Raw genomic sequence first — 27,519 nt, 5'->3', positions numbered from 1 at the left:
TGCGGGTTTTGGGGAGGAAGAGGTTCCCCATTCCTTGGTTTCTGCTAAGTAGGCCTTTCTGTTATAGCAGTGGAACTAGAGTGAGAACAGAACCAATCTGGTTCTTAACTGGTTTAATATTTGACTGCACAAACAAGATCTGGTCCAGTCCTGTGTGTCAGCTTCTTATTGCCTCTTGTTCCCAAATTGAAGGCAGAGAGGAAATTTTCTGAAAAGGCTCCATCCCTAAAGACTTCCTTGCTTCTAAACCTGTAGCCTTCACCACACTCACTGACTTTGAACATGTTCCTCTTGGGGGGGCTAATTACTTCTCATTCAGTGTCTGTCTCACATCACAGTCATCATTTCCCCCAAAAAACCAGTTCCTTTTCTAACATCCCTGTTTCTGTTAAAGGCATCATCATTCTAGTCACCCAGCCTTAAAACCTCAGCTGATCTGGGATTATTTCTCCTCTTATCTCCTTAAATAGAACCAATACTAAGTTACTGTACATTCTTTACAAAGTCTCTTACATCCGTCTTTTTTTTTCCATTCTTAACTGCCACCATCCTCGTTCACACATTTTAATCTTACACCTGCACTGTTATTCTCCCAAGTGCTTTTTCTGCTTCCAGTTTCTCTTCAGTCAAATCAGCTCTGTACTTCAAGCTTTAGCCTTCTTAAAACTATACTTTTATTATGAGATTCACCTTGTTAAAATTGTTTAGTGGCTTCTTATTTCCTAAAAGATAAAGTCCAGTTTTGTTGACTGTAGTTCATAGTACTGCATGATACATTTCTATGCAACCAGCCTGTTTTGAATACCCCTTTGAACCAGAGACTGCTGGGTACTAAGTTTATCAAGTAGAATAAGACAGAGTATTTGTCTGGAAGAGCAGTCTTATGAGACAAAAGACAACTATGTAAATAGATGAATTGATATAATAGAATGGGATAACTGCTGCTGGGTTATAAATATAGATACATATCCATTATGCATTTAATTTTAAAAATAGCTGTGATGTTTTTAGAAGACCCATTTATCAGTATTACAAGTTAAAATTATGATGATTAAAAGGTATAGAAATGCAGTGGAAGCAAAGTCATGCTTTTCATTTATATCCTAAAGTCACAAAAAAACTAGCCTAGACAGAAGATTGTCCTTTTTCTTTCCCAAGTACTGTACAAATACCATTGGCCTAAAAAAGTGTTGTGTGTGTTCCTAAGCCATTTTCCCCAGGAACTGGCCAGGTGATCACCTTCTTGGAACAGATCAGCCTGCCAGGTTAGAAGGAGTAAACTTGTTTTGATTTCTAAATTAGACACATGAATGGTAGAAAATGACTCCTCATTGGAAAAAGGAAAATTTCATTATCCTTGCAGATGCAACCAAATATATGCTCTCCAGAGATAACAAGTGAGAGAGCTGACCAGTCATTAACCCTGTTAAACCCTTCCGTATCCTGTTAGAGTATGTATTGTCATACCCATTTTATAGAAGAAGGGAAAGCTCAAAGGTTAAGTGGATCAAGGAAGTATGAAGTTGTAGAGCCAGGATATAAACCTGGGTCTGTAGGACTCAGAAGTCCAAGCCGTTTCCACTGCAACATCCTCTTAGAAGAGTTACTTAGATACATCCTCTCAGAAGAGTTACCGTCCCCAAAGAACCTGGGAGCAAGGTCTCTTGATCATTTTCAACTGATATCAAATTGTTAAACTTTTTTTAAAAAATCAGTGGTCTGGTTTAAAAGACAAAATTTTAAAGGCAAAACAACATCATCAGTTATAATTTTCTGTTACAGTTCTATGAGAAATTTTTATACAGTTCAGAAAGAGTCAGATCATGGGCATAGCTAACACACAGATATCTGGACCATATTAGGGTTTGTCCAGCATGCCACATGCTCTCTTTCTCCCTGACTTGAAATCTTGTTGGAGTCAACAACTTCATCCAACACTAATATTTGAAACGTTCTTGTATTCCAGCCTGCCTGTAGAATTGTGGCCCATGAATCATTTTACTGGAAACAAAATCAATCTACATATTGTTCCCTCATTGTAGTATTTTGCAAATCACGGTGACATTATGTCAAAGAAACAAAAATTTAGGGGGATGATGGACAGCTAGATGATATAGACAGATATACATATTTCAGTGAAATCATGTTATAATTTCATTGAAATATGTATATCTGTCTATATCATCTATCTGTCCCCTAAATTTTTACTTCTCTGAAATAATGCTATTAATTTCATTGAAATAAAGCCACTAACAAATATACCTGAAATGGTAAATACTCCTGGTAATTTCCTGATACTGTCAATAGACATATTTTTAATTTTAATGAAAAAATTATGTAAAAACTGTTATTCATTTTCATTAACGTATGTTCCAGTATCTTAACTAATGTAGCTCTTCTGGTTTGGTCTTGTCCCAGGTGAGAATACTTGAAAAAAGGTGAAAAATAAACAAGATTTCTAGGTAGACAGACCTGTTTTTAATAGCATTGTGCCAGACATCCCCATTTTCGGGGAGAGATGTTCAAATGTTTGTTTACAGGCATGAGGCCACTTCCTCCTTTTCTCCTGTATATGTATGAATGTTGTTGGCAACATGTAGGAGAGACGGTGGTGGAAGCAGATGTGCACACCTCGTGAGGGAGACAGACTTACGCGCTCGCGTGCACACACACACACACACACACACACACAAGCAGATGTGCACACCTCGTGAGGGAGACAGACTTGCGCACGCACACACACACACACACAAGCAGATGTGCACACCTCGTGAGGGAGACAGACTTGCGCGCGCGCACACACACGCTGGAGATACACACACACACACACACGCGCGCGCGCGCTGGAGATACGTGAGTCTTCAAACAGCGCTGACCAAAACAAAACCTGACATCCATCTTGCTGTCCCAGAAAGCTGATTAGACTGTATCTTAACAGTTTTACTATTTAACTGTAATCTTCAGTAATTCACTTAACAACTCTGGTCTCAATTTTCATCTGTAAAATGAGAGTCCTAAGTTAGATTATTTCTGAGGTCCCTTCCAGCTCTGTGACTCACATTGTAGCTGGTAAAATGAGAAAATCAGATGTAAGCAGTTGGTACCAAGTAGCAGTAGTTAGTAAGGAAGCCTCTGGAGTTAAATTACTTAGGTTCAAATTCTGTCACATACTACATGTAAGACTTTGAACAAGTTATTTAGTCTTTGTACCTCAGTTTTCCCATCTTTAAAATGGAGGTGATGGTTATGATGAACTGGCTGGTTCATGGTTATAACACCTATCACCTAAGGTTGTAAGGACTGAATTAATACATGTCAAGTACTTAGAACACTGCCTAGAACACATTAATGTTTAGCTCAGTGTGGTTTTTTTATTATTATTATTACTACTATGGTTTGAATTCTAAAAAACTCTGAGGAAAAAATAAATAAAACTCTGAGGAAGTGGTGATTAATATTGGTAAGCTTAATTATATTATTATTAATTTCTGCCCTAAGTATAAATCTAAAAAATCTGGCAACCTAGAATCAGCTTTGAGTAGAATTCTGAAAGCATTTTAAGTATTGACCTTAACAAGTTATTAGCATTATTACAGAGCTGGCTTCTTGAGGCCTTCTTCAAAGTACACATTGAGAGTATTGGATAAACAAGCATCTCAGTCCCTTAGCACTGTTGTATATTATATTTATATTTCAGGATCCTGAAATTTATACTCTCTGAAACTGTTACAAAACCATTCCTTTTTACATAATCCTATCATCAGACTGATAAGACAAAGCAAGGCATTCTCTATTCAGGCACTCTGACAGTAAGGGGAAGATTTTGATGTAGTTGCAGTAATAACGTTTAAAAATACCAGTAGTAAATGATTACAATGTTGTGTTAGTTTGCTAGAGCTGCCGTAACAAGTACCACAGACTGGGTTGCTGAAACCACAGAAATTTATCTTCTCACAGTCCTGGAGGCTGGAAATCAGAAATCAGTGTGTCAGCAGCATTGGTTTCTTCTGAGGCCTCTCTGTCTTTGGCTTATTAAACGGGAGGCATCTTCTCCCTATCTTCACAGGGTCTCTTCCTGGCCTGTGTTTTTATCCAAATCTCTCTTCTTACAAGGGCACCGGGCATATTAGATAAGGGCCTACCCCAATGCCCTCATATATTTTTTGGCTGCACCACCGTGACATGTGGAATCTTAGTTTCCTGACCAGAGATTGAACAGGTGCCCTCTGCAGTGGAAGCACAGTCTTAACCACTGCACCACCAGGGAAGTCCCATGACCTCATTTTTAACTTAATCACTCTTTAAAGACCCTGTTTTCAACTATATCACATTCTGAGGTATTAGGGATTAGGACTTCAACATATAAATTTGGGTTAGAGGACACATTTAACCTATAACACATAAGTACAAAGAATACAAATAGTTCAGTAATGTCTTTTACCTTCAACTAAAAGAAGATTGACTTGACATTTATAGTAAAGCTTTTATTGCACAGTATTGTAGCATTTAGTAAGATTTGTTTTTCTACCTTGATTTTAGAATCTTTGTAAATAATAATAGCAAAAACAACTCTCTTTAGTAAATGTACAAAAGATCTATTTACTTTTTACTTTGGGTAAAGGCCTCTTCTCTTTACCCAACCTCCACTCATTTTGGTTCTGGCTGTGCCTTTTCTGATAATATTTTGACATGTTTTTCTTTACTAGCCTAATCCTAAAATGCCAAAAGTACAATTTGGGATGCTGTCACTCTCTCACCCCCAAATGCATGAATAACCTTTATGAAAAGCCAGAACTGCCAGAGGGTGGGGGAACTTAAATCTTGAAATAGTCAAGGTAATGTGTCAACACCTTCCACCTTCAGATAGAAGGTTGCTTTGGATACATTTTCTTCTTAAACAGCAGTGCACTTTTATTTATTTTAGACTTGGTATTTATAAATGTGACTTTTTAAAAATTTCATATATACTGGGTTTTTAAGGAAGTACATTATCTAGTAGAAAGCTGTCAAACACCCACTTTGTATGTCAGTGTTGATTTTTTGAATTTTTAGAATTCACTGGCCTTCCAAATTTTGGTTTTGCTTATATGTACTGAAAAGAGTCTTTACATAATTGGAGCAAGTTTGCATTATATCTTTGCTATTATTCTATTACTTATATTGAAAACTTACTGAATGGCCTGAATATCAGTCAGTTGTAGCCTAAGTGTAAATTTCTTAAATTATAAGTTATAAATTTGAATATATAATAATGAAATTATTTTTATCCAGTTTTGGAAGAATGATCTCCTGGGTACCATAACTGAGTGTGTGTGTGTGTGTGTGTGTGTGTGTGTGCATGTGCGTGCGTGCGTACGTGCGCTAACCAAGTGGATTTGAAAGAAAAGATTTATGTAGGGTTTTTTTTTTTGAGGTGCTTCTATATCTGGAAATATCTAAGACTCATCTTAAAAACGTTTTCTCTTACATATCCCATTTCACCCACCACTTAGAAATAAAGCCTTCAGTTCCACATAAAGACATACACACACCCAGATACTAGGTAGACAAACATCTTACTTGTACTCCACCCTGCCCTGCCTTACCGCTTACTTAGCTATAGAAGCTGTTTGGGGTGTTTCTTTTTCTGCCACCCAGTCTCTCTGGTAAAAAGGCAACAACGCTTGCTATCATCTAGAATAAGTTCCAGAGCAAGAAGGAAAAGGCACAGCCACAGCCAGAACCAAAATGAGTGGAGGTTGGGTAAAGGGAAAAGGCCTTTACCCAAAGTAAAAAGTAAAATGAACAGAGTTCAAAGTAAAATGAACAGAGCCCAAGCCACAGCAGCATACCCCCATGACAGAATCAGCACTGGTGTTGAGGAGGTACAGTGGAGGTGGGGGGCCAGTGTCCTTGATACCCGTAATTCTATTCTTGTGGCTGTTGGCACATGAAAGTTTGTACAGAAGACCTTCATGCGCTCCTGGCTCTTAGCCCTGACTTGGTGAGAAGTAGCATATAAATATACCACATAGTAAGCTGGGCAAATTCAGTTTGAAATCACTTATTAATAGCTTAAAAATAAGCTTCATATTTAGTCTATAAATAGGCTTATTTTTCCAGGGTATTGTAGTGTGTATAACTTTATCTTTTTACTGTATATATTTATATATTTTTTCCATTGAGAAAAACTATAAAGCTTAATATAGCTATAGCTAGCTATACCACAGTGTATAATAATATATACAGACAACTTGTCCACAAGTGGTTTTTATTTCAAATTTATAAAAATTCCTTAGGCAGAAGTATCTGCAGCTAAACTCTAAGGAAAGTTGGGTCTTGGAAAGATTCTACTGGAAGGAATGAGCTGAGCATCTGGTTGAAATGATCTTGTTTTTCTCTGTTACTTAATGGACAGTGACAATGACAAGTAACAACTCATTTAGAAAATAAGTGGAGAATGAGTCTGTAGACTACGATATGACTTGCCAAAAATCTGGCAGTCATATTTCTGATAATGAATATAGAGTTAGAAACAGCCTTTCTCTGAAAATCTCAGACCAAATTATTTATATATTAGGCAGAAATTGGAGTCAAATGGACTCGGAAGCTTAAAATGCAAGATGGAAATTGTGTTCTCTATCAGATAAAATTTAGAGCCTATCTTTTTAAAAGTTTGCTGTGTCTAATACACTATTAGAAAAGCATAAACCAAAAATTACATATAATTCAACATTTAATATTTGAAAATAAGTGGGAAAAAGTAGAAGCTGGGATGAGTAATAAGCCCTTCAAAGTTGAGGTGGTGACAGATTGATTTGTTTGTTTATTGATTGGGCAGATGAAGGGATCAGAATTTTCCTTACCAGAATTTAGCAGTTTGAAAAGTTCATTTGTGATCATGTTATTTTTTAAATCTAGTGCATTGTGAATAAGTCATAGTGATTCAAGCAAATAGGTTTTTGTCAGTTCAGGTAGAAAAAGTCAGTTTCTTCTAGTGACATTCATAAGATGTCCTTGAAATGGCAGTGACATCTTAAAAAAGACTTTGAAAGGCCTCACCTTCCCTAATTTTAATTGCAAAAGGGAAGGCAGATTCCTGGTATTTTTTCCAATGTACTCAGCTTCATCTTGAAATGGCTATTTTCTTCTTTCTTGTCTATATCAACCTACAGCTGTCAGGCCTCTGCAGCTATGATGACAGTTGACAGTCTGAGGATTTACTAATTGTTTATAGAGTGTGGTCACGTAGACAATAAATCTCTTATTATTTTGCACATTGAACATTTTTCCACCATGCTGATGACATTTTAAATATATTTGTCAGTTTTCCCAAATTTTAACTGAAGAAAACCTTAAGACTTTACCCTTGAGGACTAAAGTGTGACCATAAGCTATCAGGTCAGTATCACCCCACCCCATCCTCCTCCTGTACCACGCCCAGGAATATCACTAGCATGCTAAAACTCAATGCAGTTTTATTATCATGCATTTATATTTGAAACAAAAAGTTACTGCAGTATGTTGTGTATTGAAATTAGATTCAAATGTAAAGGACAGCAAAAAACCTGGAAATTTTTAATATTTACAAAGAATGGTTGTGGGAATATGCAAAAACAGACCTCTTGGGTTTGAATTACACAGCTGGGGCCCTTCTTTCTCTCTTGTGTCATGTTTGTATTACATTCACTTCCTGTAGCTGCTGCTGCTAAGTCGCTTCAGTTGTGTCCGACTCTGTGCGACCCCATAGACGGCAGCCCACCAGGCTCCCCTGTCCCTGGGATTCTCCAAACAAAAACACTGGAGTGGGTTGCCATTTCCTTCTCCATCACTTCCTGTAGACATCAAGCTAAATAATTGGTGAAAGTGAAGTCGCTCAGAAGTCGCTCAGTCGTGTCCAACTCTTTGCGACCCCATGGACTGCAGCCCACCAGGCTCCTCTGTCCATGGGATTCTCCAGGCAAGAATACTGGAGTGGGTTGCCATTTCCTTCTCCAGGGGATCTTCCCGACCCAGGGATCGAACCCAGGTCTCCCACACTGCAGGCAGACGCTTTAACCTCTGAGCCACCAGGATTGGTACATACATATTAGCAAAATGTTCCAGATATTAAAATTTGTGTGCAGAAGTTATTCCAAATGTAGATGTAACATGAATATTGTTCTTTATGCCATTGACAAAGAACAGAGTTTTTTCTTGCTTAGACTAGACTACTTTATATGAGGTTGGCCAAAAGTTTAATCAGGTTTTTCCATAACATCTTAGAGAAAATCCTAAACGAACTTTTTGGCCAACCCAATAATTAAAGGGACTAGAGATTGTTTCAGTTTCACTCTTTTTTGAGGATGTATATTTATCACAGAAAATCAAAAACTTTGATTTAGGTATAGTCTGTTTCAGTTCCTTTTGTATATTTACCTATAATTCTTACTTGACTTCTCTAACAAATAATTCTTAATTTTTACTCATGAAAGCTTCGAATGGAACCATGAAGGACTTTAGAGATTATCTAGTGTATTTGAGTTCATCTGTGAGGAAACTCAGTGCTAGAGCAGCTAGATAATTTTTTTTTTTCCCTCAAAGCCATATAGCTGATTAGTAGCAGGGCTGAGACTGAAATTCTACATTCTTCACTCATCACACTGCTTCCTTAAACCACAGTTTTAGATTTCTTAATGAGAATACTTAAGGAATAAAAAAATATTGAAGGAAATACATTTTGGCTCCATTCCTAGTTGATTTACTCAACTAGTGCAGTTAGTATTTATAGACTCCCTTTACCAAGTGCTCATTATTCCTCTTAATATAAGGGGAGAGGTGAAGAAAGATATAAAATGATTCCTCTGCTTTATAATATCCTTGAGAGATTAAAACATGAAACCATCAGGAAATGGGGGATTTCATCTAAAAACAAAAGTGACTCAAATGGTAGTTTAAATTCCTCACGACTCTTCACTCCAGCATGCTATCTATCATCCTTCTTTATCTGTGGTTCCCAACTACAGAAGGGTAGCCAGAGTCACTTATTTCTAAAGTAATTGATCTTGACTGTCCCCAGTTTTGGTAATGCCTTTCTCAGAATTCTTTTGGAAAATGAGAGAGGATCAGTTCAGTTTAGTCGCTCAGTCATGTCCGACTCTTTGCGACCCCATGAATTGCAGCACGCCAGGCCTCCCTGTCCATCACCAACTCCCAGAGTTCATTCAAACTCACGTCCATTGAGTCCGTGATGCCATGCAGCCATCTCATCCTCTGTCATCCCCTTCTCCTCCTGCCCCCAATCCCTCCCAGCATCAGAGATTTTTCCAATGAGTCAACTCTTCGCATGAGGTGGCCAAAGTACTGGAGTTTCAGCTTTAGCATCATTCCCTCTAAAGAAATCCCAGGGCTGATCTCCTTTAGAATGGACTGGTTGGATCTCCTTGCAGGCCAAGGGACTCTCAAGAGTCTTCTCCAACACCACAGTTCAAAAGCATCAATTCTTTGGGGCTCAGCTTTCTTCACAGTCCAACTCTCACATCCATACGTGACCACAGGAAAAACCATAGCCTTGACTAGACGGACCTTTGTTGGCAAAGTAATGTCTCTGCTTTTGAATATGCTATCTAGGTTGGTCATAACTTTTCTTCCAAGGAGTAAGCATCTTTTAATTTCCTGGCTGCAGTCACCATCTGCAGTGATTTTGGAGCCCAAAAAAATAAAGTCTGACACTGTTTCTACTGTTTGCCCATCTATTTCCCATGAAGTGATAGGACCAGATGCCATGATCTTCATTTTCTGAATGTTGAGCTTTAAGCCAACTTTTCACTCTCCTCTTTCAGGATAGTAGTTCCTAATAATTAAAGCATTGATCACCTTGTATCAGGAGCTTGGCAAGATGTTTTGTATTTATTAACTCAATCTTTACAGCAATCCTATGAGTTAGATATCATTTCACTTTAACAGATAGGAAAACTGGGACTCAGAACACTTGTCCAGTCACACAACGAAGATGTCAACCTAGCATCTATCTGACTGCAAAGTAATATGTTTTTTCCAACATACTGTCTTTAAGTGTAGCTTTATTAGGTTTGTGGGTTTGGGGGGTTTTGTTTATTTGTTTGTTTTTTAGTTTTTATTTTTAAAGTAACCGTTGTGAGGTATCTCTCTAATACTTACATGAGAATTTCTTACTGGTCGCTAACCCTCACCATTTAGAAATGTAGCAGTTAGAGCTGAAGTTACATTGAACATATTTTACCATGTGGCAAAAGATCCCTACAGCATGTTCTGGAAGGATATCTAACAACACAGTGAAGTGTATATTTTCTACATGCTCTCATTCGCTTAAAGGCAGTAGTTCTAAAAGGAATCAATGACTCTTTTGTGTGCCTCCTAAAATTTAATGTGCTCATAGGAATTGGGAGTTACTAGAGGGTGTGTGAACTAGTCATGTTGTGATTCACTTTGGAAAAAAAAAATACATGAGTGTGGCAATTTAAAAGTAGAGCATGGGAGAGGGAAAACAGTTTTTGTTCTATTTTATAAGTTATAAAATGTATCTTACCATACACAATAGTCAGAAGAGCCTTCAAAGATTGTATCATAGTCTAACTTTTATCTATGTGTGGTTTGTGAGAAATTAATCTTATGGAAAGGGTTAAATTTGTGCCATGCATTTTGCCATTTAACATATTTTAAAAGATGCAAGACTTCATAGAAATGTGAACTTGTTAAGTCAAATAAATTCAGTTTATAATAGCCTGGCCAATTAAGATGTTTAAACAATATATTTTAAGCACTCATTTAAAAGTACATTTGTACATGGTTCCACTTAAGTCTTATTTTACTATGAAATATAAATATTGTGATAGATGTTCTCTGTGCAAGTAGACAATTTAAAAGAAAAATTTCTCCTGTAGTCCTACCATACATTATCTTTGCTTAAATTGATTTCAGCCAATTTCAGAGGGATCCCAGAGTGTTTTATATACAGTTTTAGAGTTTGGTTATCTAAAAGTAGAATATCTTTTTATGGTATAACAATTTTTCAGTGAAATAGTATTCATTATTACAAAATTTTACCTGAACTTCTAGTGAATAAAACTAGTGACTAATTGTTTCAGAGAACTCTGGCAAGTTGTAGTCCATGGAGTCGCAAAAGAGCTAGACACAACTTAGCAACTGAACGATAACAATTCTTTCTGAGACCTTCTAGGATGTTTGAATATATGCCAGGAGGGAAAAATAATGAAAATCTGATCTTTGTAAATGGTGATAAAGTCAATAATTAAAATGAATTTTATTTTTGTTTACTGCTCAGTTTATGATTAACATCAGAAAATTATTTTTACATTTAATTACAACCATTTCCTTTCTTTTTTAAATTTTATTTTTAATTGGAGGATAATTGCTTTACAATATTGTGTTGGTTTCTGCATACATCAGCATGGATCAGCCATAGGTATACATAAGTCTCCCTCTTGAACCTCTCTCCCACCTCCTACCCCATCGCACCCCTCAAGGTTGTCACTGAGCACTGGGTTGAGCTCCCTGCGTCAAATCCCTACCAGCTGTGTGCTGTACACACGGCAATGCCCCACCCTCTTCATCCCCCACTGTGTCCACAAGTCTCTTCTCTGTGTCTGTCTCCATCACTGCCCTGCGAATAAGCTCATCAGTACCGTCTTTCTAGATTCCATATATGTGCCTTAATTTGTGATACTTGTTTTTCTCTTTCTGACTTAGTTCTCTCTGTATAAATGGGCTCTAGGTTCATCTACCTCATTAGAACTGACTCACATGTGTTTCTTTTTATGGCTGAGTAATATTTCATCGTATATATGTTCCACAGCTTCTTTACCCACTCATCTGTCAGTAGACATCGAGGCTGCTTCCATGTCCTAGCTATTATAAATAGTGCTGCAACGAACACTGGGTACATGTGTCATTTTCAGTTATGGTTTTCTCCGGGTATATGCCCAGGAGTGGGATTTCTGAGTTATATGGTAGTTTTATTCCTAGTTAACCATTTCCTTTCTTAAAAGTATTTTCTACTGTAATTCTTGCTCTTATCTCACTTTATTTTTTCTTAAATAGTATCGGATTACCTCTGTCTTCTGGAGATTATCTGATTATTGTCCTTGTTTTAGGCTTTCAGGATGAATCTGGAAAAACTCAGCAAGCCAGAACTCCTAACACTATTCAGTATTCTTGAAGGAGAGCTTGAAGCAAGGGACCTCGTTATAGAAGCTTTAAAGGTATGTTTTTTAAAAAAGAGAGAGAGAGTGGCCATCATATGTTTGAAAGCCATTTCTTTGCTTAACTAGGATATTTCTATAGTCCTAGTTGAAGTTAAGAGGCCTTGGTATATACACATTGATACTTGCTATAGTAGCCACCCATATGATATGATTTGGGGACTCTGATAAAGCCTTTCTGCTTCCAAATAATTCCTTTAGTCTCCCTACCTGATGTCTGGACTTGAACCTGATTCTTTACCTTAGTGCCTTTAGCTGTTTCTGAATGCCAACCCCTTGAGAACTTGATGAAACCTACTTTCTTAAAAATCTGTATACAACCATATTCCATAATTCAGGATATATCATCTGATAGATCAAGGACTCCATTAAGACTATAAATAGATTTCCCTAGACCCCAGATTAAAAATTCTTACTTTTGTTTCAGTATTTGATATCTATTAAAATACCCAGGAATGGGGAGGAGATGGTTATGGGAAATCTACTTTCTATTCAATTTTGCTGCAAACCCAAAATTAATCTAAAAAATAAAGTCTAATTTAAAAAACAATATAAGGGCATAACTTCTTTAAAGTGTCATGAATCTTCTACACCTTGAGAAGGATGTTTTCTAATCTGTCCTGAAATCAGATTTGGAGAGGGAAGGAAAAGACTTTAAGGGATCTGTTTGAGTAATAGGAAGACGATACACCCAAAATGAGAGAAGTGACCAAAGATGAGACTTGGGCATGCTGAAAAAAGCATAGTCTCTGCTGAAAGCTATTGCTTTTTTCTTTTTCTTTCTTTTTTTGTAGCTTTGTAATGTGTGATGAGTGATTTCCAGCGGTTTAATTTCTCCAAAGTACATGAGGCAGTTGCCTTCTGATTGGGGGTGGAGTCTGACTTATTTTCCTTTCCCCGCTTACTTCAGTCTTAGTTTACATGGCATCCCTGAAGATCACATGTTTATGACTTTGACACATGCCTAGTCAAATATAAAGTTCATTGCTCGAGTCTGCCTGTTCTGCCACTAAGCATGACTGTGTGACCTTGGTCAAGTCATTCAGTCTGTCTGAAACAAAGCTTCCTTGTCTGTAATAAGAATAAATGATTAATAACTAGTATTTCTGTGTAACACTGTAATTTGCATGGCATTGTAAGTACTCCAGTGGTGTAGGATTCATTTCTTCTTTTCCCTTTATTTGTATTCTCTCAGCACATATCATATACCCCATATCCAAGAAACAGTCAACGGTAGCTAATCATTTGAATGGATGTTTCTAGTGTGCCCTCAACAGGCTAACTTTTCAGTGACTCCCCTGCCAACATATATTACATATAAATGTTTACTCTGGCTGGTGACTCATTTCTGCCACATCCACAGGTCTTCCCCTTTTGTCACTCGTGGGGATTTCTCGTCCTTTCCCTGTACATCCCTGAAAACTGTTTCTCATAACCCCATCCTAAACTGATTACACCCAGGACACCTTCCCATTTATTATCACATACTTATCTGATAAATGGCAACCCACTCCAGTATTCTTGCCTGGAAAATCCCATGGACGGAGGAGCCTGGCGGGCTACAAGTCCAAGGGGTCGCAAAGAGTTGGACACGACTGAGCGACTTCACTCACTTCACTTTATCTGATCAGTGAAGAGAAAAGAAAAAGAAGGTTGAAGAAAGTTTGAGCTCATTCCCTATCCTTACTCCTAAAGTGAGTTGTTTTTCCTGCTTCCTTCTCTTGTTCTCATCTGAGACTTCTGGCTCTCCTCTCCATAGGAATTACCAGGTTAGACGTAGAAGGGTTCCACTGCCTAGGCTGAACCAGAAAATGCTTTGCTCATGTCCTCTTAGAACTCAGAAAGCGTTTCCCAAGAGCAGCATTGTTATAAATAGCAATCAGAATTTGGAAACTACAGTAGTTTGGCAACATGTTAAAAAGGCTCACCTGAGGATCTGTGCCTGTCTGCACTGGGATTCCAGGAAGAAGTTTCCCATATATATCGCAACTGACTTACACAAAAACTTGTGGGCCTCAGCCCTCTCCTAATTGGGATAGGGGTTGAGGAATGGCTTCCTCTAATAGAAAAATTGGAAGATGACCTCTTTGCTTTCTAGCTTTAAAAACCTGTGGAGCTTTATGATTGTTTTGCTAATCCTTATATCCTCAGCACCTGGCTGAATGGATATTTGAATATCCATATTCAAAAAATATTCCATACCGGATTCTGAATGGATATTTGTTGAACAGAGGAAATGTATGCCATTGTTTTTAAAGATTGCTATAATATTTCAAAATGAATGTTATGAATTATTAAATTTTACAGCCTGCCCTATGTAACATACTGCCTTCTGGTTTTAATGTTAACAGATGCTAAGGTACTTACTGCATATGTTTTCCTAAAATAAAATTTTTTTTTCTGTGTGAATCCAATTTTAGTTACTGTAGGCAGCTTCTGACAAGTTGAAAGCACAGCTTGAGAAGCAAGAGCTGTAGTTAAGAGGGCATTTTGAAATAAGATACCATTCAGAATCAGGCACAAGTGTATTTAGTCTGTGCATACAGCCTGTAGGTGGTAAAGTTCTCTTCTAAGATTTAAACTATATGAGGTTTAGGTGAAATGAATAGCTTCACCAGAAGTGATATATCTTTAAACAGTCTATTGTTAGACTAAGTAGCAGTGGGGGGTCAAAATTGTTTCAGTCCTTTGAGAAAAGCAACTGCCATATCAGATTCTGAAAATGAAATCTTGTTTTATTTGTGGAGTGATTTTTTGTTTGGGCTTTTGTTGTTGTTGTTCTTGGTTCTGTAATATGTCAAGATTTTACTGCATTCTTTCTGTATAACTCTTGCTTAGCAACAAACACTGTTGCTGTTCTTGAACTAATATGACAGCTCGCTAATTTTCTTCGATTTAGTATTCTGTCTTAATTCATGCTTAGCTGGTTGAAAAGGTTTTGGTCTTTGTTCTTAAATAGCTATGGATTGGTTTTCCCTTTATGTTTTAAGGTTTTTGTTTTGCCTTTTTTTTTTTCTCTTTACCTTTAAGAGAGATTTTTCCTGGATATAAAATCTATTCTTTAACCTTGCATGTCTGAACAAAACCATATGGTTCACTGTTGCTGTTAAATAAATAGTAAGTCCCATTGGCAAGGGTTAGATTTATATAGGGATGTATTATAAAAGTTCCTGTAGTTTGTAAGTAAATCCTACCTATAAAGTTATAATTGTAAAAGAGCTTCATTCATTTTCCAGAATTTCTGCAGTTTCAGATTGCAAATACACCCTTGTAGAGCCTTCATAGTTCTTTTTCTCCCCAAAATATAAAAGCCTCCTCACTCTTCTGTTGCAGCCAAGACATGTTTGGCATAGAACCAAGGAATTCAATAGAAAATAATGTAATATTCAGCTCTTCAGTATTTGAAGAATAATTGTTAGAGGCTGTTTATACCATATTTGATCCTAAATGAACTTTATATAAAATGATTTTCTGTTTTAGAAGGCATTACGTCAGAGAAAAGCCGTCTTAATGAAAGTCTCTCCCTTTGATTTGACCACTTCATTTACATGAATGAGAACACTATGGGAATCCCTTCCACAGTGAAAGCAGATGACATAGCTCATGAACTGTCCAGGAGAGGTTGGATTGGAACCACACAGTTCAGCAGGAGAAGCTCAGTTCATTAATTCTAAGAAAATCTAGAAAAAGCCTCCCAACAGGGTCTCATTACTCTAGAAAAAGAAGAGGAAACACTCATTTTTAAAATTTGGAAAATAGATTTGACTGTCAATAAAAGTTAAACAGTTTGAACCTTCCATGTTGTGTATATTATATCTGCGTGTCTCAGATCTGATGCAAAGACACCCTTAGCTATGATTAAGTAGAATCTACCATGATTAGTATCATTTTATTTTAAAGCATTCTTTAAATTGCTTTTGCAATAATAAATGGTGAAGTATTACAACTTTCACATAGAATAAGCTTAAAGAGTCTTGAATTCCTTTCCACTGATGCCTCAGTCTTAAAACAGGTATAACTCTTCTAACGTCTAGGATATAACTGTTGGTTTTGGCCAAAAGCCATTGCAGAATTCCCTAGGTGAGAAAATGTGCAGACAAAAATGTTGTAGGCAGGACAAGGTTAGAAATATATTTAAGAGTTTGAGGCTGTAATATTTAACTATTGGGAGTTTTTTAAACTGCCAGAGTTAAAAATTAAAAAATTGATGTTACATATATGTCTGTGTTAACAATATTTACTTTTTCCAAAAATATTATTAAAATAATAATAATTATAAGGATCTTATGGCAGTGCCAAAAATATAGAACAGACAAAAGCTAGCATGGAAGGTGCTGTGGCCTAGGAAAATCACAAGTACACGTTCACTGTAAGTGGAGTGTGCCATCTGCTTTTGGTCATGGCCTTGTGCTTTTTTTGGAAGCAGGTTATTATGAAGGCTGGTCTGAGATGAGGAAAGTAAAATTGAATTTGGCAAAAAACAGACATTGTCCTGTACTAGTAAGCTTGTCAAGTGTGTTTGCATTGAAAACAAAATCAGATATATACTCACATGATAACAGATCTGTGAATATATTTAAATGTACTCAAAGTTGAAGCATTCTTTGTCTCTCATAAGCCTGGACGTAACAGTTCTTTGACCAAAAATGATCCCATTTTGATAAATGATTTTTAGGAAGAGATTTTAGAATTGGAGTAGGTAATTTAAATCTTTGCTAAAAGATCACATGAACATAAGCTTATAACTGAAAGAAGTCCAGTTGCTGCCCACATAAGAACTGGGGTATTAAGAATCAAGCAGAACTTTATTTAGGGAATTGAATTATGAGGTTTTTAGATGTACATTCATAACCTTTACTATGAAATGTGTTTTAGAAGAGAATCAGTTGCCATCTGGGGCCATGGCGACTGGCCCCCCAAAAAACACATTTTTTTATGTGTTTTATATAGTTGGAATTTATATAGCTAATACTCTTTATTCCTACTCTCTGAATAATGTGCATATATGAAATCCTAGCTTTCAAAAAAGAGGCATAAAGGTGTAATTATTAGGCATTCTACTAAATTATCAACTAGAACCTTCAGGTAAGTGTAGCTGTTAAGAGCATGAGCTTTCATATTAGACAGACATAAGTTTGAGTTCTGCCATTTAAGTGTATGATCTTAGACCATTTACTTACCCTGTTAACCTGTATCAATAAAATGGCACAATTATCTCAAGAATTAAGTGAGACAGCAAATGGTAATCAAGGTGCTCAGTGCTCATTTACTGTTAGTTATTATTATTAGAACATAAGTTTTAAAGTTCATCTATTTAGGAACAAAGATACATTGCATAAAGCAAGATATACTGATAGCATCCTGTCCTTCATAAGACAGCATAAGAAAGATGAACATTTTAAATTAAAATCTTTATTATCAGAAGGGCTTGTACTGTAGCTTGTTTTTCTTATGGGAATTGATGGCTTTGAGCTGATCCACCCCCACCCTCACAACCTAACGTGTGTATTTTGAGACAGTTGGCAAGGGTTAAGGGTGTACTGTGGGGCATGGGACAGATGTTACATTGCATTCCCTTCTCTCTGCCTTTATAATGAAAACAGGAAACACAGAGACAGCGTGGAAACATTTTTCAGATTGATTTTTTTCCATTGATTTCTTTGCTTACTTCTCTACTGATTGATTTGACATATTTGTTGTATTTTGGCTTTTTATTTGCTTTATTGAGATAAAATTGACATGCATATATTTAATGTATATAAATTGATGTTTTCATGTATGTATCCCCCATGAAACCTTTACTACCATCAAGATAAGTGTACGTATCCATCATCTCTCAAATTTTCCTCATGCCCCTTTGCAACCCCTTAACTTAACCTTCCCAACTCCTCCCCATAACTCCCACCTCAAAAGCACCAATCCTCTAGAGGTTAGTTTACATTTTCTGGAATTTTATGTAAGTGGAATAATCTTACAGGATGTAATCTTTTATTTGGCCTGGTTCTTTGACTCAGTATAATTATCTTGAGATCTATGTTGATGTTGTATTGACAATTCTTTCCTTTCATTACCAAGTAGTGTCCATTGTGGGCTTGTGGGCTTCCCCAGTAGCTCAGCTGGTAAAGAATCCGCCTGCAATGCAGGAGACCCCAGTTCGATTCCTGGGTCAAGAAGATCCGTTGGAGAACAGATAGGCTACTCACTCCAGTATTCTTGGGCTTCCCTGGTGGCTTAGACAGTAAAGAATCCACCTGCAGTGCAGGAGACCTAGGTTCAATCCCTGAGTTGAAAAGATCCGCTGGAGGAGGGCATGACAACCCACTCCAGTATTCTTGCCTGGAGAATCCACATGGACAGAGGAGCCTGGCGAGCTACAGTCCATGGGGTCACAACTGAGCAACTAAGTACAGCACAGCATAGTGTCCAGTGTTTGTTTTGTCAGTTCACAATAGTGAACATTTACGTTGTTTCCAGTTTTGGACTATTGCAAATAAAGTTCCTATGAACATTCATACACAAGGCTTTGTATGGACATGCACTTAATATTTCTTTTGGATGAATACCTAGGAATAGAATGGCTATGTTACATGGTAGATGTATGTTTAACTTTTTAAGAAATGGTCAAATTGTCTAAAGTAGTTTTACCATTTTCATTCCCACCAGCATGTATAAGAGTTCCATTTGCTCCACATCCTCACCAGAACTTGATATGGCCAGTCCTTTCAGTTTTAGTCTTTCTAATAGGTATATAATCTGACATTGCAGTTTTAATTTGAATTTCCCTGCTGACTAATGACGATGAGCATCTTTTCATGCTTATTTGCTGTCTATGTTGTTTTTCTTCCATAAAATATTTGTTCAAATCTTTTGCCCATTTTTAAATTGATTTTTTCATTACTGCATTTTGAACATTCCTTGTATATCTGGATTCAAGTACTTTAATAGATATATGCCTTGCAAATATTTTCTCCCTGTCTGTGGCTTATGATTTCATACTCTTAACTGTATCTTTTGAAGAGCAGAAGTTTTTCATTTTGATGAAGTCCATTTTATCAATGTTTCTTTCATAGATTTTGCTTTTAGTATCATATAACTAATATTTAGTGTCATATAAGAAATCTTTGCCTAAACTGATGTCAGAAACTTTTTCTCTTGTGTTTCTATAATTTTATAGTTTAAGTTTTACACTTGGATCTATGATACAGCTTCGTTTTGTCATATGGTAAAATATATGGATCAAATAATAAATATTTTTGCTTACGGATAGACAATTGTTCTAGCCTCATTTGTCAAAAAGACTATCCTTCCTTTGTAGATGGCTTTGGCCTCCCTGTCACAATCCATTTTCCATATTTTTTTAGCTTATTTCTGGATTTTCTGTTCTATTCCATTTCTCCACTTGTCTACCTTGATGCCTGTACCATATTTTCTTGATTACTGTGGCCTTTTATGTAAGTCTTAAAATTAGGTAATGTTAATCCTCCAACTTCTGTTCTTTTTGAACATTGTTTTGCTTATGCATGGGTCTTGGCATTTCCATATGAATTTTAGAATCACCTAATTGCTCATCCGTGAACATGATATTTCTCTCCATTTACTCAGCAGTGCTTTATAGTCCTCATTGTATAGGTCTTTAATATCTTTTGTCAGATTTATCACTATTTTCATTGTTTTATGATTATTATAACTGTTTTTTAATGTTAATTTCTGATTATATAGACATGAAATTGATTTTGTATATTGATCCTTTATCCTGCAGCCTTAATAATCTCGTGTATTAGTTCTAATAGCTTTTTTATAAATTTCATTGAATTTTCTATAATCATGTTTGCAAATAAAGACAATTTTACTAATTTTTTTCTAATCTGATTTCCATCTACTTATTGCCTTATTGTATTGGTTAGAACCTCCAGTACAAAGTTAAATAGAAGTAGTATGGATATCTTTGTTTTGTTTCTGAACTTAGGGAGGAAACAGTCTTTCATCATTAAATATGCTAGCTGTAGTTCTTCATAGATGTTCTTTACCAAGTTGAAGAAATGTCCTTCTGTTTCTAGTTTGCTGAGACTTAGAATAGATTTTGTCATGTGCTTTCTCTGTATCTGTTTTTTGGGTTTTTGGTTGATTGGTTTTTAGATTAAAAGCTCCAACATGTATTGTTTCATAGATGATACTGTTAGACCTTCATCCCATTTATTAAGCCATTTCAGATGACTTCAAGTTCATAAATTTACAATGAGGTTATACAGCCCAGGCCTCCCTGATTGCTCAGTTGGTAAAGAATCCACCTGCAATGTGGGATACCTGGGTTCAGTCCCTGGGTTGGGAAGATCCCCTGGAGAAGGGATAGACTACCCACTCCAGTATTCTGGCCTGGAAAATTCCATAGACTATATAGTCCATGGGGTCGCAAGAGACAGACACGACTGGGCGACTTTGACTTTCACTATAGAGCGCAACCAGGATGGGACAGAATGTATTAAGTTTGGAGGGGGCTGCATAGTTCCTCAGTGGTGTCTCCTGTGGAGCACCTGTCCTCCACTGTTTGCTCCTGCACATCTGAATGTGACCTTTCTCTGGCTGTGGCCATTTCATCTCCTGATTCTAGTGCTCTGCCACTTTGTTGTCTAGAAGATTGATGCAAGCTTCCTGGCCTCATCTCTTCTTAGGCCTCAAATACATACTGTGAGGTTCAGGAGAGCTGGCCAATTTGAAGGCTAAGAACACTTGCTTGAAGGAGGAACTGCCATGCCAGCATATACTGTCCTTAATCATACTGCAGAAACTGCTTTCATTCTGAGGATGGTGAGGATGGTGAGTCCTAAAAGATGATGGCCAGGAAGCAGATGTTCTAAGGGACTTACTCTGAAAGTTTATCCCCAAGAGAGAGCCATGTGGCCACCTGCTTTTTATCATATTTCTAATAGCTGCTCCATTTCCTCAAGCACTGTTGTAAAATCATTTACCTGACTGTTACATAAGGTCTGTTGTTCTTTGAACTGGGTCCTCTCGTCTTCTTTCATCTTCAGCCTTACCTTTAAGACCTGCAACTCCTCCCATCTGTTTTCTGGCTGTTTCGTTAAAAAGCTTCAGCTCATCTTGCAAAGTTTCTAACAGCAACGTAGAGTCCATGTGGTCCGTAGTGGAGTCTAGGTATGTATGATACCAGGGTCTCACAGCCTGGGTTGAGGCCCTTGCCCTCCAAAACTGCCCAACAGTTGTTCTAAAACTTCTCCATTAGCTCCACCTTCTGGGTCAGGTCCTTCAGTTTTCCCTGAGTTTCAGTCAACTTCTGGTGCAACTGCTGGTTGATGGCCTTTAAGAGCTGGTTCTTATCCTTGAGCTCTTCCTCTGATTTCAGTTTACTGTGTGATTTGTGGCTCTTGCTGATGTTCCTCCTGGTGGCAGTGTCTGTAGCTTTCACCTGCCCATTCTCGTGTCTTGGTCTGATGATTTTTCTAACATCATTCTCTGGACCTCCTGAATGAGGTCTGGAAGCACCAGCTTCTTTGGACTTAACAGGCAGTAGGCTCTTTTGAAGTGTCTTGAGTTTGTGCCTATCTGGGCAGGCCACTACTTAACACAGAGGAGGGCTGCAAGGTGTATGCCATCCTAACCATGCTGGCATTGTAACAAGGTGGCATGGCTGGGGCCCAGGCACCTGCTGCTTCCACCCACAGGCCTCATCCAAGAACTACTTCCCTGGTGGCTCAGACAGTAAAGCGTCTGCCTACAGTGCGGGAGACCTGGGTTTGATTCATGGGTCAGGAAGATCCTCTGGACAAGGAAATGGCAACCCACTCCAGTACTTCTGCCTGGAAAATCCCATGGACGGAGGAACGTAGTAGGCTACCATCCATGGGGTCGCAAAGAGTCGGACACGACTGAGCAACTTCATTTCACTTTTTTTTTTCATGTCCTCGCTATGTTTCTGAAATATTGTCTGAAAAAGAATTTCATCCCCTTTCTTACTGAGTTTCTCTTAAATCAAGTAGATTGATGTGGAGTAGCTTTTTTAGCTTTGTCCTATGGCTCTTCTGGGCTTCCCTGATAGTTCAGTTGGTCAAGAAGCCACCTGCAATGCAGGAGACCCTGGTTTGATTCCTGGGTCAGGAAGATCTGCTGGAGAAAGGATAGGTTACCCACTCTAGTATTCTTGGGCGTCCTTGTGGCTCATCTGGTAAAGAATCCACCTGCAATGTGGGAAACCTGGGTTTGATCCCTGGGTTGGGAAGATCCCCTGGAGAAGGAAAAGGCTACCCACTCCAGTATTCTGGCCTGGAGAATTCCATGGGGTTACAAAGAGTCAGACAGGACTGAACAACTTTCACTCACATGGCATCTTAGAAACTAGAATTCTCTAACTTCAAATTTTGTGCAGTAGAGTTTAGTAATCAAATTATTTTCCCCAATGGCAAAAGTTAATTTTAATTTAAAAATCAAATCATAAACATTTGCAAAAGAGAAACAAACAAAAAAAAAAACCCTCTGCTACTTTAATGAACTGCTGTCCTTTAAAGCAACTTTTATCCTTTGACTTTAATAGTTTTAATAGTTTATTGGTTTCTTATGATACTTTTATCAAACAGGAAAAAACAATATAGACATTTTTTTACCTTCTGACAGAATATTATTACCTCTTTCCTAGGAGTAACAAAAGCAGTTTATCTATTTGAAAGAAATTTAATGATTATCTTTTTACATTAAATCATTTAAATTGCATTTTAGTATGTCATATCACAGGAAATAGACATCAAAATGATACAAATGAACTTATTTACAAAATAGAAACAGACTCATAGACATAGAAAACAAATTTATGCTTATCAAAGAGGAAGGAGGAAATGATAAACTGGGAATTGGGGATTATCAGATATATAATATTGTGTATGAAATAGATAAACAGATAAAGAATAAACAAGGACCTATTGTATAGCACTAGGAACTGTGTTCAGTATCTCATAATAACCTATCATGGAAAAGAATCTGAAAAAGCATATATATATATATAATTGTCTGATATCAACTATTTGCTATTTTCTAAGAAAAAAGTAAAAAAAGATATAGCTTTTTAATCATATGTCATCATTTATATTACACATTGTAGCATTTAGGATGTTTAAGCATAACGGTACCAGAAAAATAAGCACATTTACCATTTAACTGACATCTTCCAGTGGGCTGTTTTTCTTACATCTTTGAGGAAAGAAAGGCAGAATTCAGTTTGTAAAATGCTACCTATTTAGAGAAGACACAGTTGTCTAGTAGTTGGGGAAAGCTTCAGAAAAGATTACAGCAGTGGGGAATTTCACTGCATTTTTCAGTCTGAAACTAAAACAAATAAAAAAGGGAAACAGCTTATTCCTGTTATTTTTACTTCCTCTTATTGTGTCTTCCTTGCATGCTTTAGCCTTGTGATTTGTGATTAATCAGAGGTTATTTCTAATTGTCCCCATAGGAGAAGAGAAAGAAAGATGAAGAAGTTGCTTCTAAAGTTAAAGCCTGTGATCCATCATTTAGTATTTCAGTTCAGCCAGTTGTAGGAATAATTTGAAAGATGGATGGAAACTATCTTGTGTATTTGCTGAAAATCCTTATGGAAGAGAAGTATGTATAGAATCAAGCTGAGAATTTTATTATATAGGAAATTATTTCCTTAGAAAAGCACAGCAATAAGTCTATTCCACGAAACCATTCTTGTGTGTGCACAAGGATGTTCATTGCAGTATTGTTTAATACAGTATTGAAAAATATAATCAGCCTAAAATATCCATCAGTAAAAATATAGGTAAAAATATGGGTGGATAATTGATACATCCTTATTATGGAATATAATCACATGTTTTTTAATGAGAAAGCAAAAGCTATGTATTTACTGTCTTCAAAAGCTCTTTAAGACACACTAAGTGAGAACAAGTTGCAGAACAGTTTCACAGAAAATAGTATCTGTGAAATTATACACACACACACCCTACACACACATGTACATGCTTGAAAAATGTCTAGAAGGATGTCTGTCATATTAAGAACCTTCAGAAAAGAAAGAGAAATTGGGTTATGTTTAGAAACGACTTCAGCTTTATCTGTGGAGTTAAAATTTTATGAGAAAATAGTCACTTGCTAATGGTGAAATTAAAATAAAAGTTGTATTTCTAAGAAATACAGTGTGAGCAGTGGGATGGCAAGGAGTTAAGAACATTTACTTTTTAAACTTCAGGTAATTGATACTTCTCACAGAAATCTGTATTAACTCAAAAATATAGTTGAGAGTAGAGAAGTATAGCATGCCTGGGGCAAGCATGAGCTTACTACCTCTATATTCCTGATTTTCTCCCCAAAAAGCAGACTAAATTTCTGACTGATTTTCAAATTCTGCCTTTGTGTAGGATACCTAAACATTATTCTTCCAGAGGTCATGGAAGTTTCTTTCAGAGGTCATGGATTCAAATTACATAAAGCTAACAACATATGTGTATGAAGCCAAGAAATTTTAATATCATAGCAAAAGACCTACTACCCTTCAAAGTATTTTTCCTGTCTTCAGTTCCATTATGTGTAGTTCATAATATTTCATTGTTTAATAACAACAAAAAGTATATTCTGCCTCAAAAAGTCACCTTCTCCCAGTGAGTGCTAAAATATGCATAAGTTAAAAAAAGTTTTTATCTAATTCAATACGTAATGTGTCGTCTGTTCAACAAAAGACTGAATTCTTTGGTAGACCTGAGTACGAGATTATTATTTGATTCAGAAGTCTCTTGTTGATTTGAAACTTCATAAACAGAACTTCTCATATAAGTGTACCTAATAAATTTTTGTACAGTTAAAGCATACTTTTTTCTGTTTTTCTTTGCACTTTATCTTGCTGCACTGCATGCTGCATATCTATTGATAGACCCTAGAAAGTTCTTCAGAAATATTTGTCATCTGAGAAAATAAGTTAAGGCCCTTTAAGTTTAACTTGAATGTATTCAAGCCTCAAAAAATAGGTTGCCACTTATTCATATTTTTGAGAAAGGAGATTTACCTAGTTTGTATCTAAATATAGTTTGCCAACTAAAAATTGCCACTTGCCATCTGGTTCTGCAAGAATGAAGTCACTAGCCACTGCAGTCACTGACCTTCAACACACCCTAAAAGGAGTTCAGGGCAGAGATCAGGATTGAGGTACTCTGTGCCCTGGGAGAAACTGGCAAAACAGGAATTCAGGTAAATATTGTCAAGAGAAGGTTTTATGAGCCAATTTCTTGCATCTTCTCATATGTAGAAAACCAATGAGATCGTTAATGGAGACTTCTGCTCCTTGTGACTAGCAGCACCCTCTGCCAAAATGTGTGCCTGGTTGTATGTTTTCCCATTACCAGAATCATATATACAGGACCTTCCCTCTTACCTCTTTGGGGCATTTCCTCAGGGCTATCTGAGAGGCTCTCTCCCAGTCTGCACCCAAATAAAACTTAACTCACAACTTTCACATTGTGCATTTTTTTCAGCGGACAAGTCTCATAATTTCACTATTGCTGATAATTTCCACTCAGTGACATTATTTACATCTCACCCCTGTACAAAGAAAGAACAATTTGTTCTTCAGACAGGAAATTATTGCTTTGTGTTTGTTTCCATATTTTTAGTCAAGGATACCAAATAATTAGGATATGTACCTTTGTTCACTGTGTATCTGTATTCAACTAAAAAATTTTAAAAGTGTACTGACATTTTACCTCCATATCCTTTCCTATCAAATTGAGATCTGCATCTCCTAAGTCGTTAGTAATGGGAGTTTTGAGAGGATCAAGGAAAACAGTTCAGTACTTTTTTAAGGGTACAGCATTGCTTGTCTTTCTTCATCTGTCTGGATATATTTACAAAAAATAATGTTTCCTACACTTTTCAACTAAGGACCCCTGTGGGCATCTGTCTAAATTACACATGTCCTTTATCTTTTGGGATATATTTCTTTATCCCCCATTTCTCCAGTGTTGTTGTTTTTGGCTTTCACAAAATATTCATTATCCCTCCTTTAGTTACTTTCCAAATTGATAGCTCTGAGTTCTTTTCTCTTTAAAATCTTCCTTTCAGTCTCCTGTCCTTCCTGTCCTGACAGTATCTTTCATCCTAGAAATCATTAAAGGAAAAGAGAACTAAAACAAAGTCTTTCTAGATTTAGAATAGAAACAGTTTTCCTGTTCCTTATGGATTAAAATGGAGAAAGGGTCTAGGTTATCCCATTCTTGTCTTCAGTAACATTTAAAGTTTCCTAATGGTATCAACACTCTTTAAAATAAAAACAAAAAGGAAGGGCTTATGTATCTCCAAACAAAGATTTCCTGTTCTGATCCCAGGCATATGCTAATCCCTTTCCATGCACTTTTTTTTTTTTTTTTCAAATTCTTTTATTAAACATCTTTGTGTGGTTCATTTTTATTCAATATTTATTTGTATGTGCATTTTCAATGGATAATGGTAATAGAAATTTTAAAGTGCTTAAAACATAAAACTTGTCTTTCCAAAGGCTTCAAAAATAGTCTTGGGTCAGAATCACTTGGAATTAATAGTAGCAGTGATCAACCTCCACGTGCTTGGTTTCACCATATATCCAGTGCCTTCCTGTAGTGAGGAGCATTACCAGTTCACATTTTAGATTATTATTAAACACCCCACAATGCACCAAGAGCCCACTTTTTACTTTTCATTCCTGACTTCTTTACCCCTTTCCTCATCCTTTTCTCTAAAAAACAGTCCTTTTCTGACTGGAGTCCTAAGCCAGCTGGTTGAAACTGAGTAGTAACTAGCTACCTCCCTCCGCATAAGGCTTCAGTGACAATAGAAATTGCCATCTTCCTGTCCTCTGACTTGTGATACAGAGCTTGTTAGAATGTATAATTAGCACTGTCCTTGCTTCTGTCTGCCTGCCCTGACATCTTGTTCTCACTGAGGTGTGGTTCACAAACCATACTGGTCCCCTTTCTTCGTTCCTCCCTGTCTCTGCACTCCCTTTGACCAAACTCACTATTTACTTGATACTTAATTGTGAACACTTTTACTTAATTGTGAACACTTTTACTTCTCAGCCAAGCAAGAACCCCTTTCCCAAGGCCTTACAGCTTGTTTCCTGTCATATTTCCCTGTAGTATTAGTCTGTGTTTGTAATTGAAGAATCTTGCTTCAAATCAGATTGATAGTTAAGACCTCTCCCACAGTTATACATCTTCAAATCCTGCTGCCTCAGAATCCCCCAACTAGAGAAAGAAGACACCCTTACACATCTTATTTATGAGCTTTTTTTCTTAGTATTTTATTG

General features: G+C 36.8%; 1 protein-coding gene and 1 pseudogene across 1 annotated transcript in view; one reads left to right on the top strand and one right to left on the bottom strand.

Moving 5' to 3' along the window:
* Positions 1–27,519, top strand: part of CTTNBP2NL (CTTNBP2 N-terminal like) — a 53,444-nt gene that overhangs the window by 4,737 nt on the left and 21,188 nt on the right. The window contains exon 2 of the mRNA XM_040231046.1: positions 12,111–12,218. Coding sequence (XP_040086980.1) covers positions 12,120–12,218 — 99 coding nt within the window. The 5' untranslated portion in view covers positions 12,111–12,119. The remainder of the gene's footprint in view (positions 1–12,110; positions 12,219–27,519) is intronic.
* On the bottom strand, positions 20,633–25,945 carry LOC120855395 (annotated as a pseudogene).

Source organism: Oryx dammah, unplaced genomic scaffold (genome assembly GCF_014754425.2).
Source record: "Oryx dammah isolate SB20612 unplaced genomic scaffold, SCBI_Odam_1.1 HiC_scaffold_28, whole genome shotgun sequence".
Taxonomy (NCBI): Eukaryota; Metazoa; Chordata; class Mammalia; order Artiodactyla; family Bovidae; genus Oryx; species Oryx dammah.
This window is presented reverse-complemented; position numbering and strand designations above follow the sequence as displayed.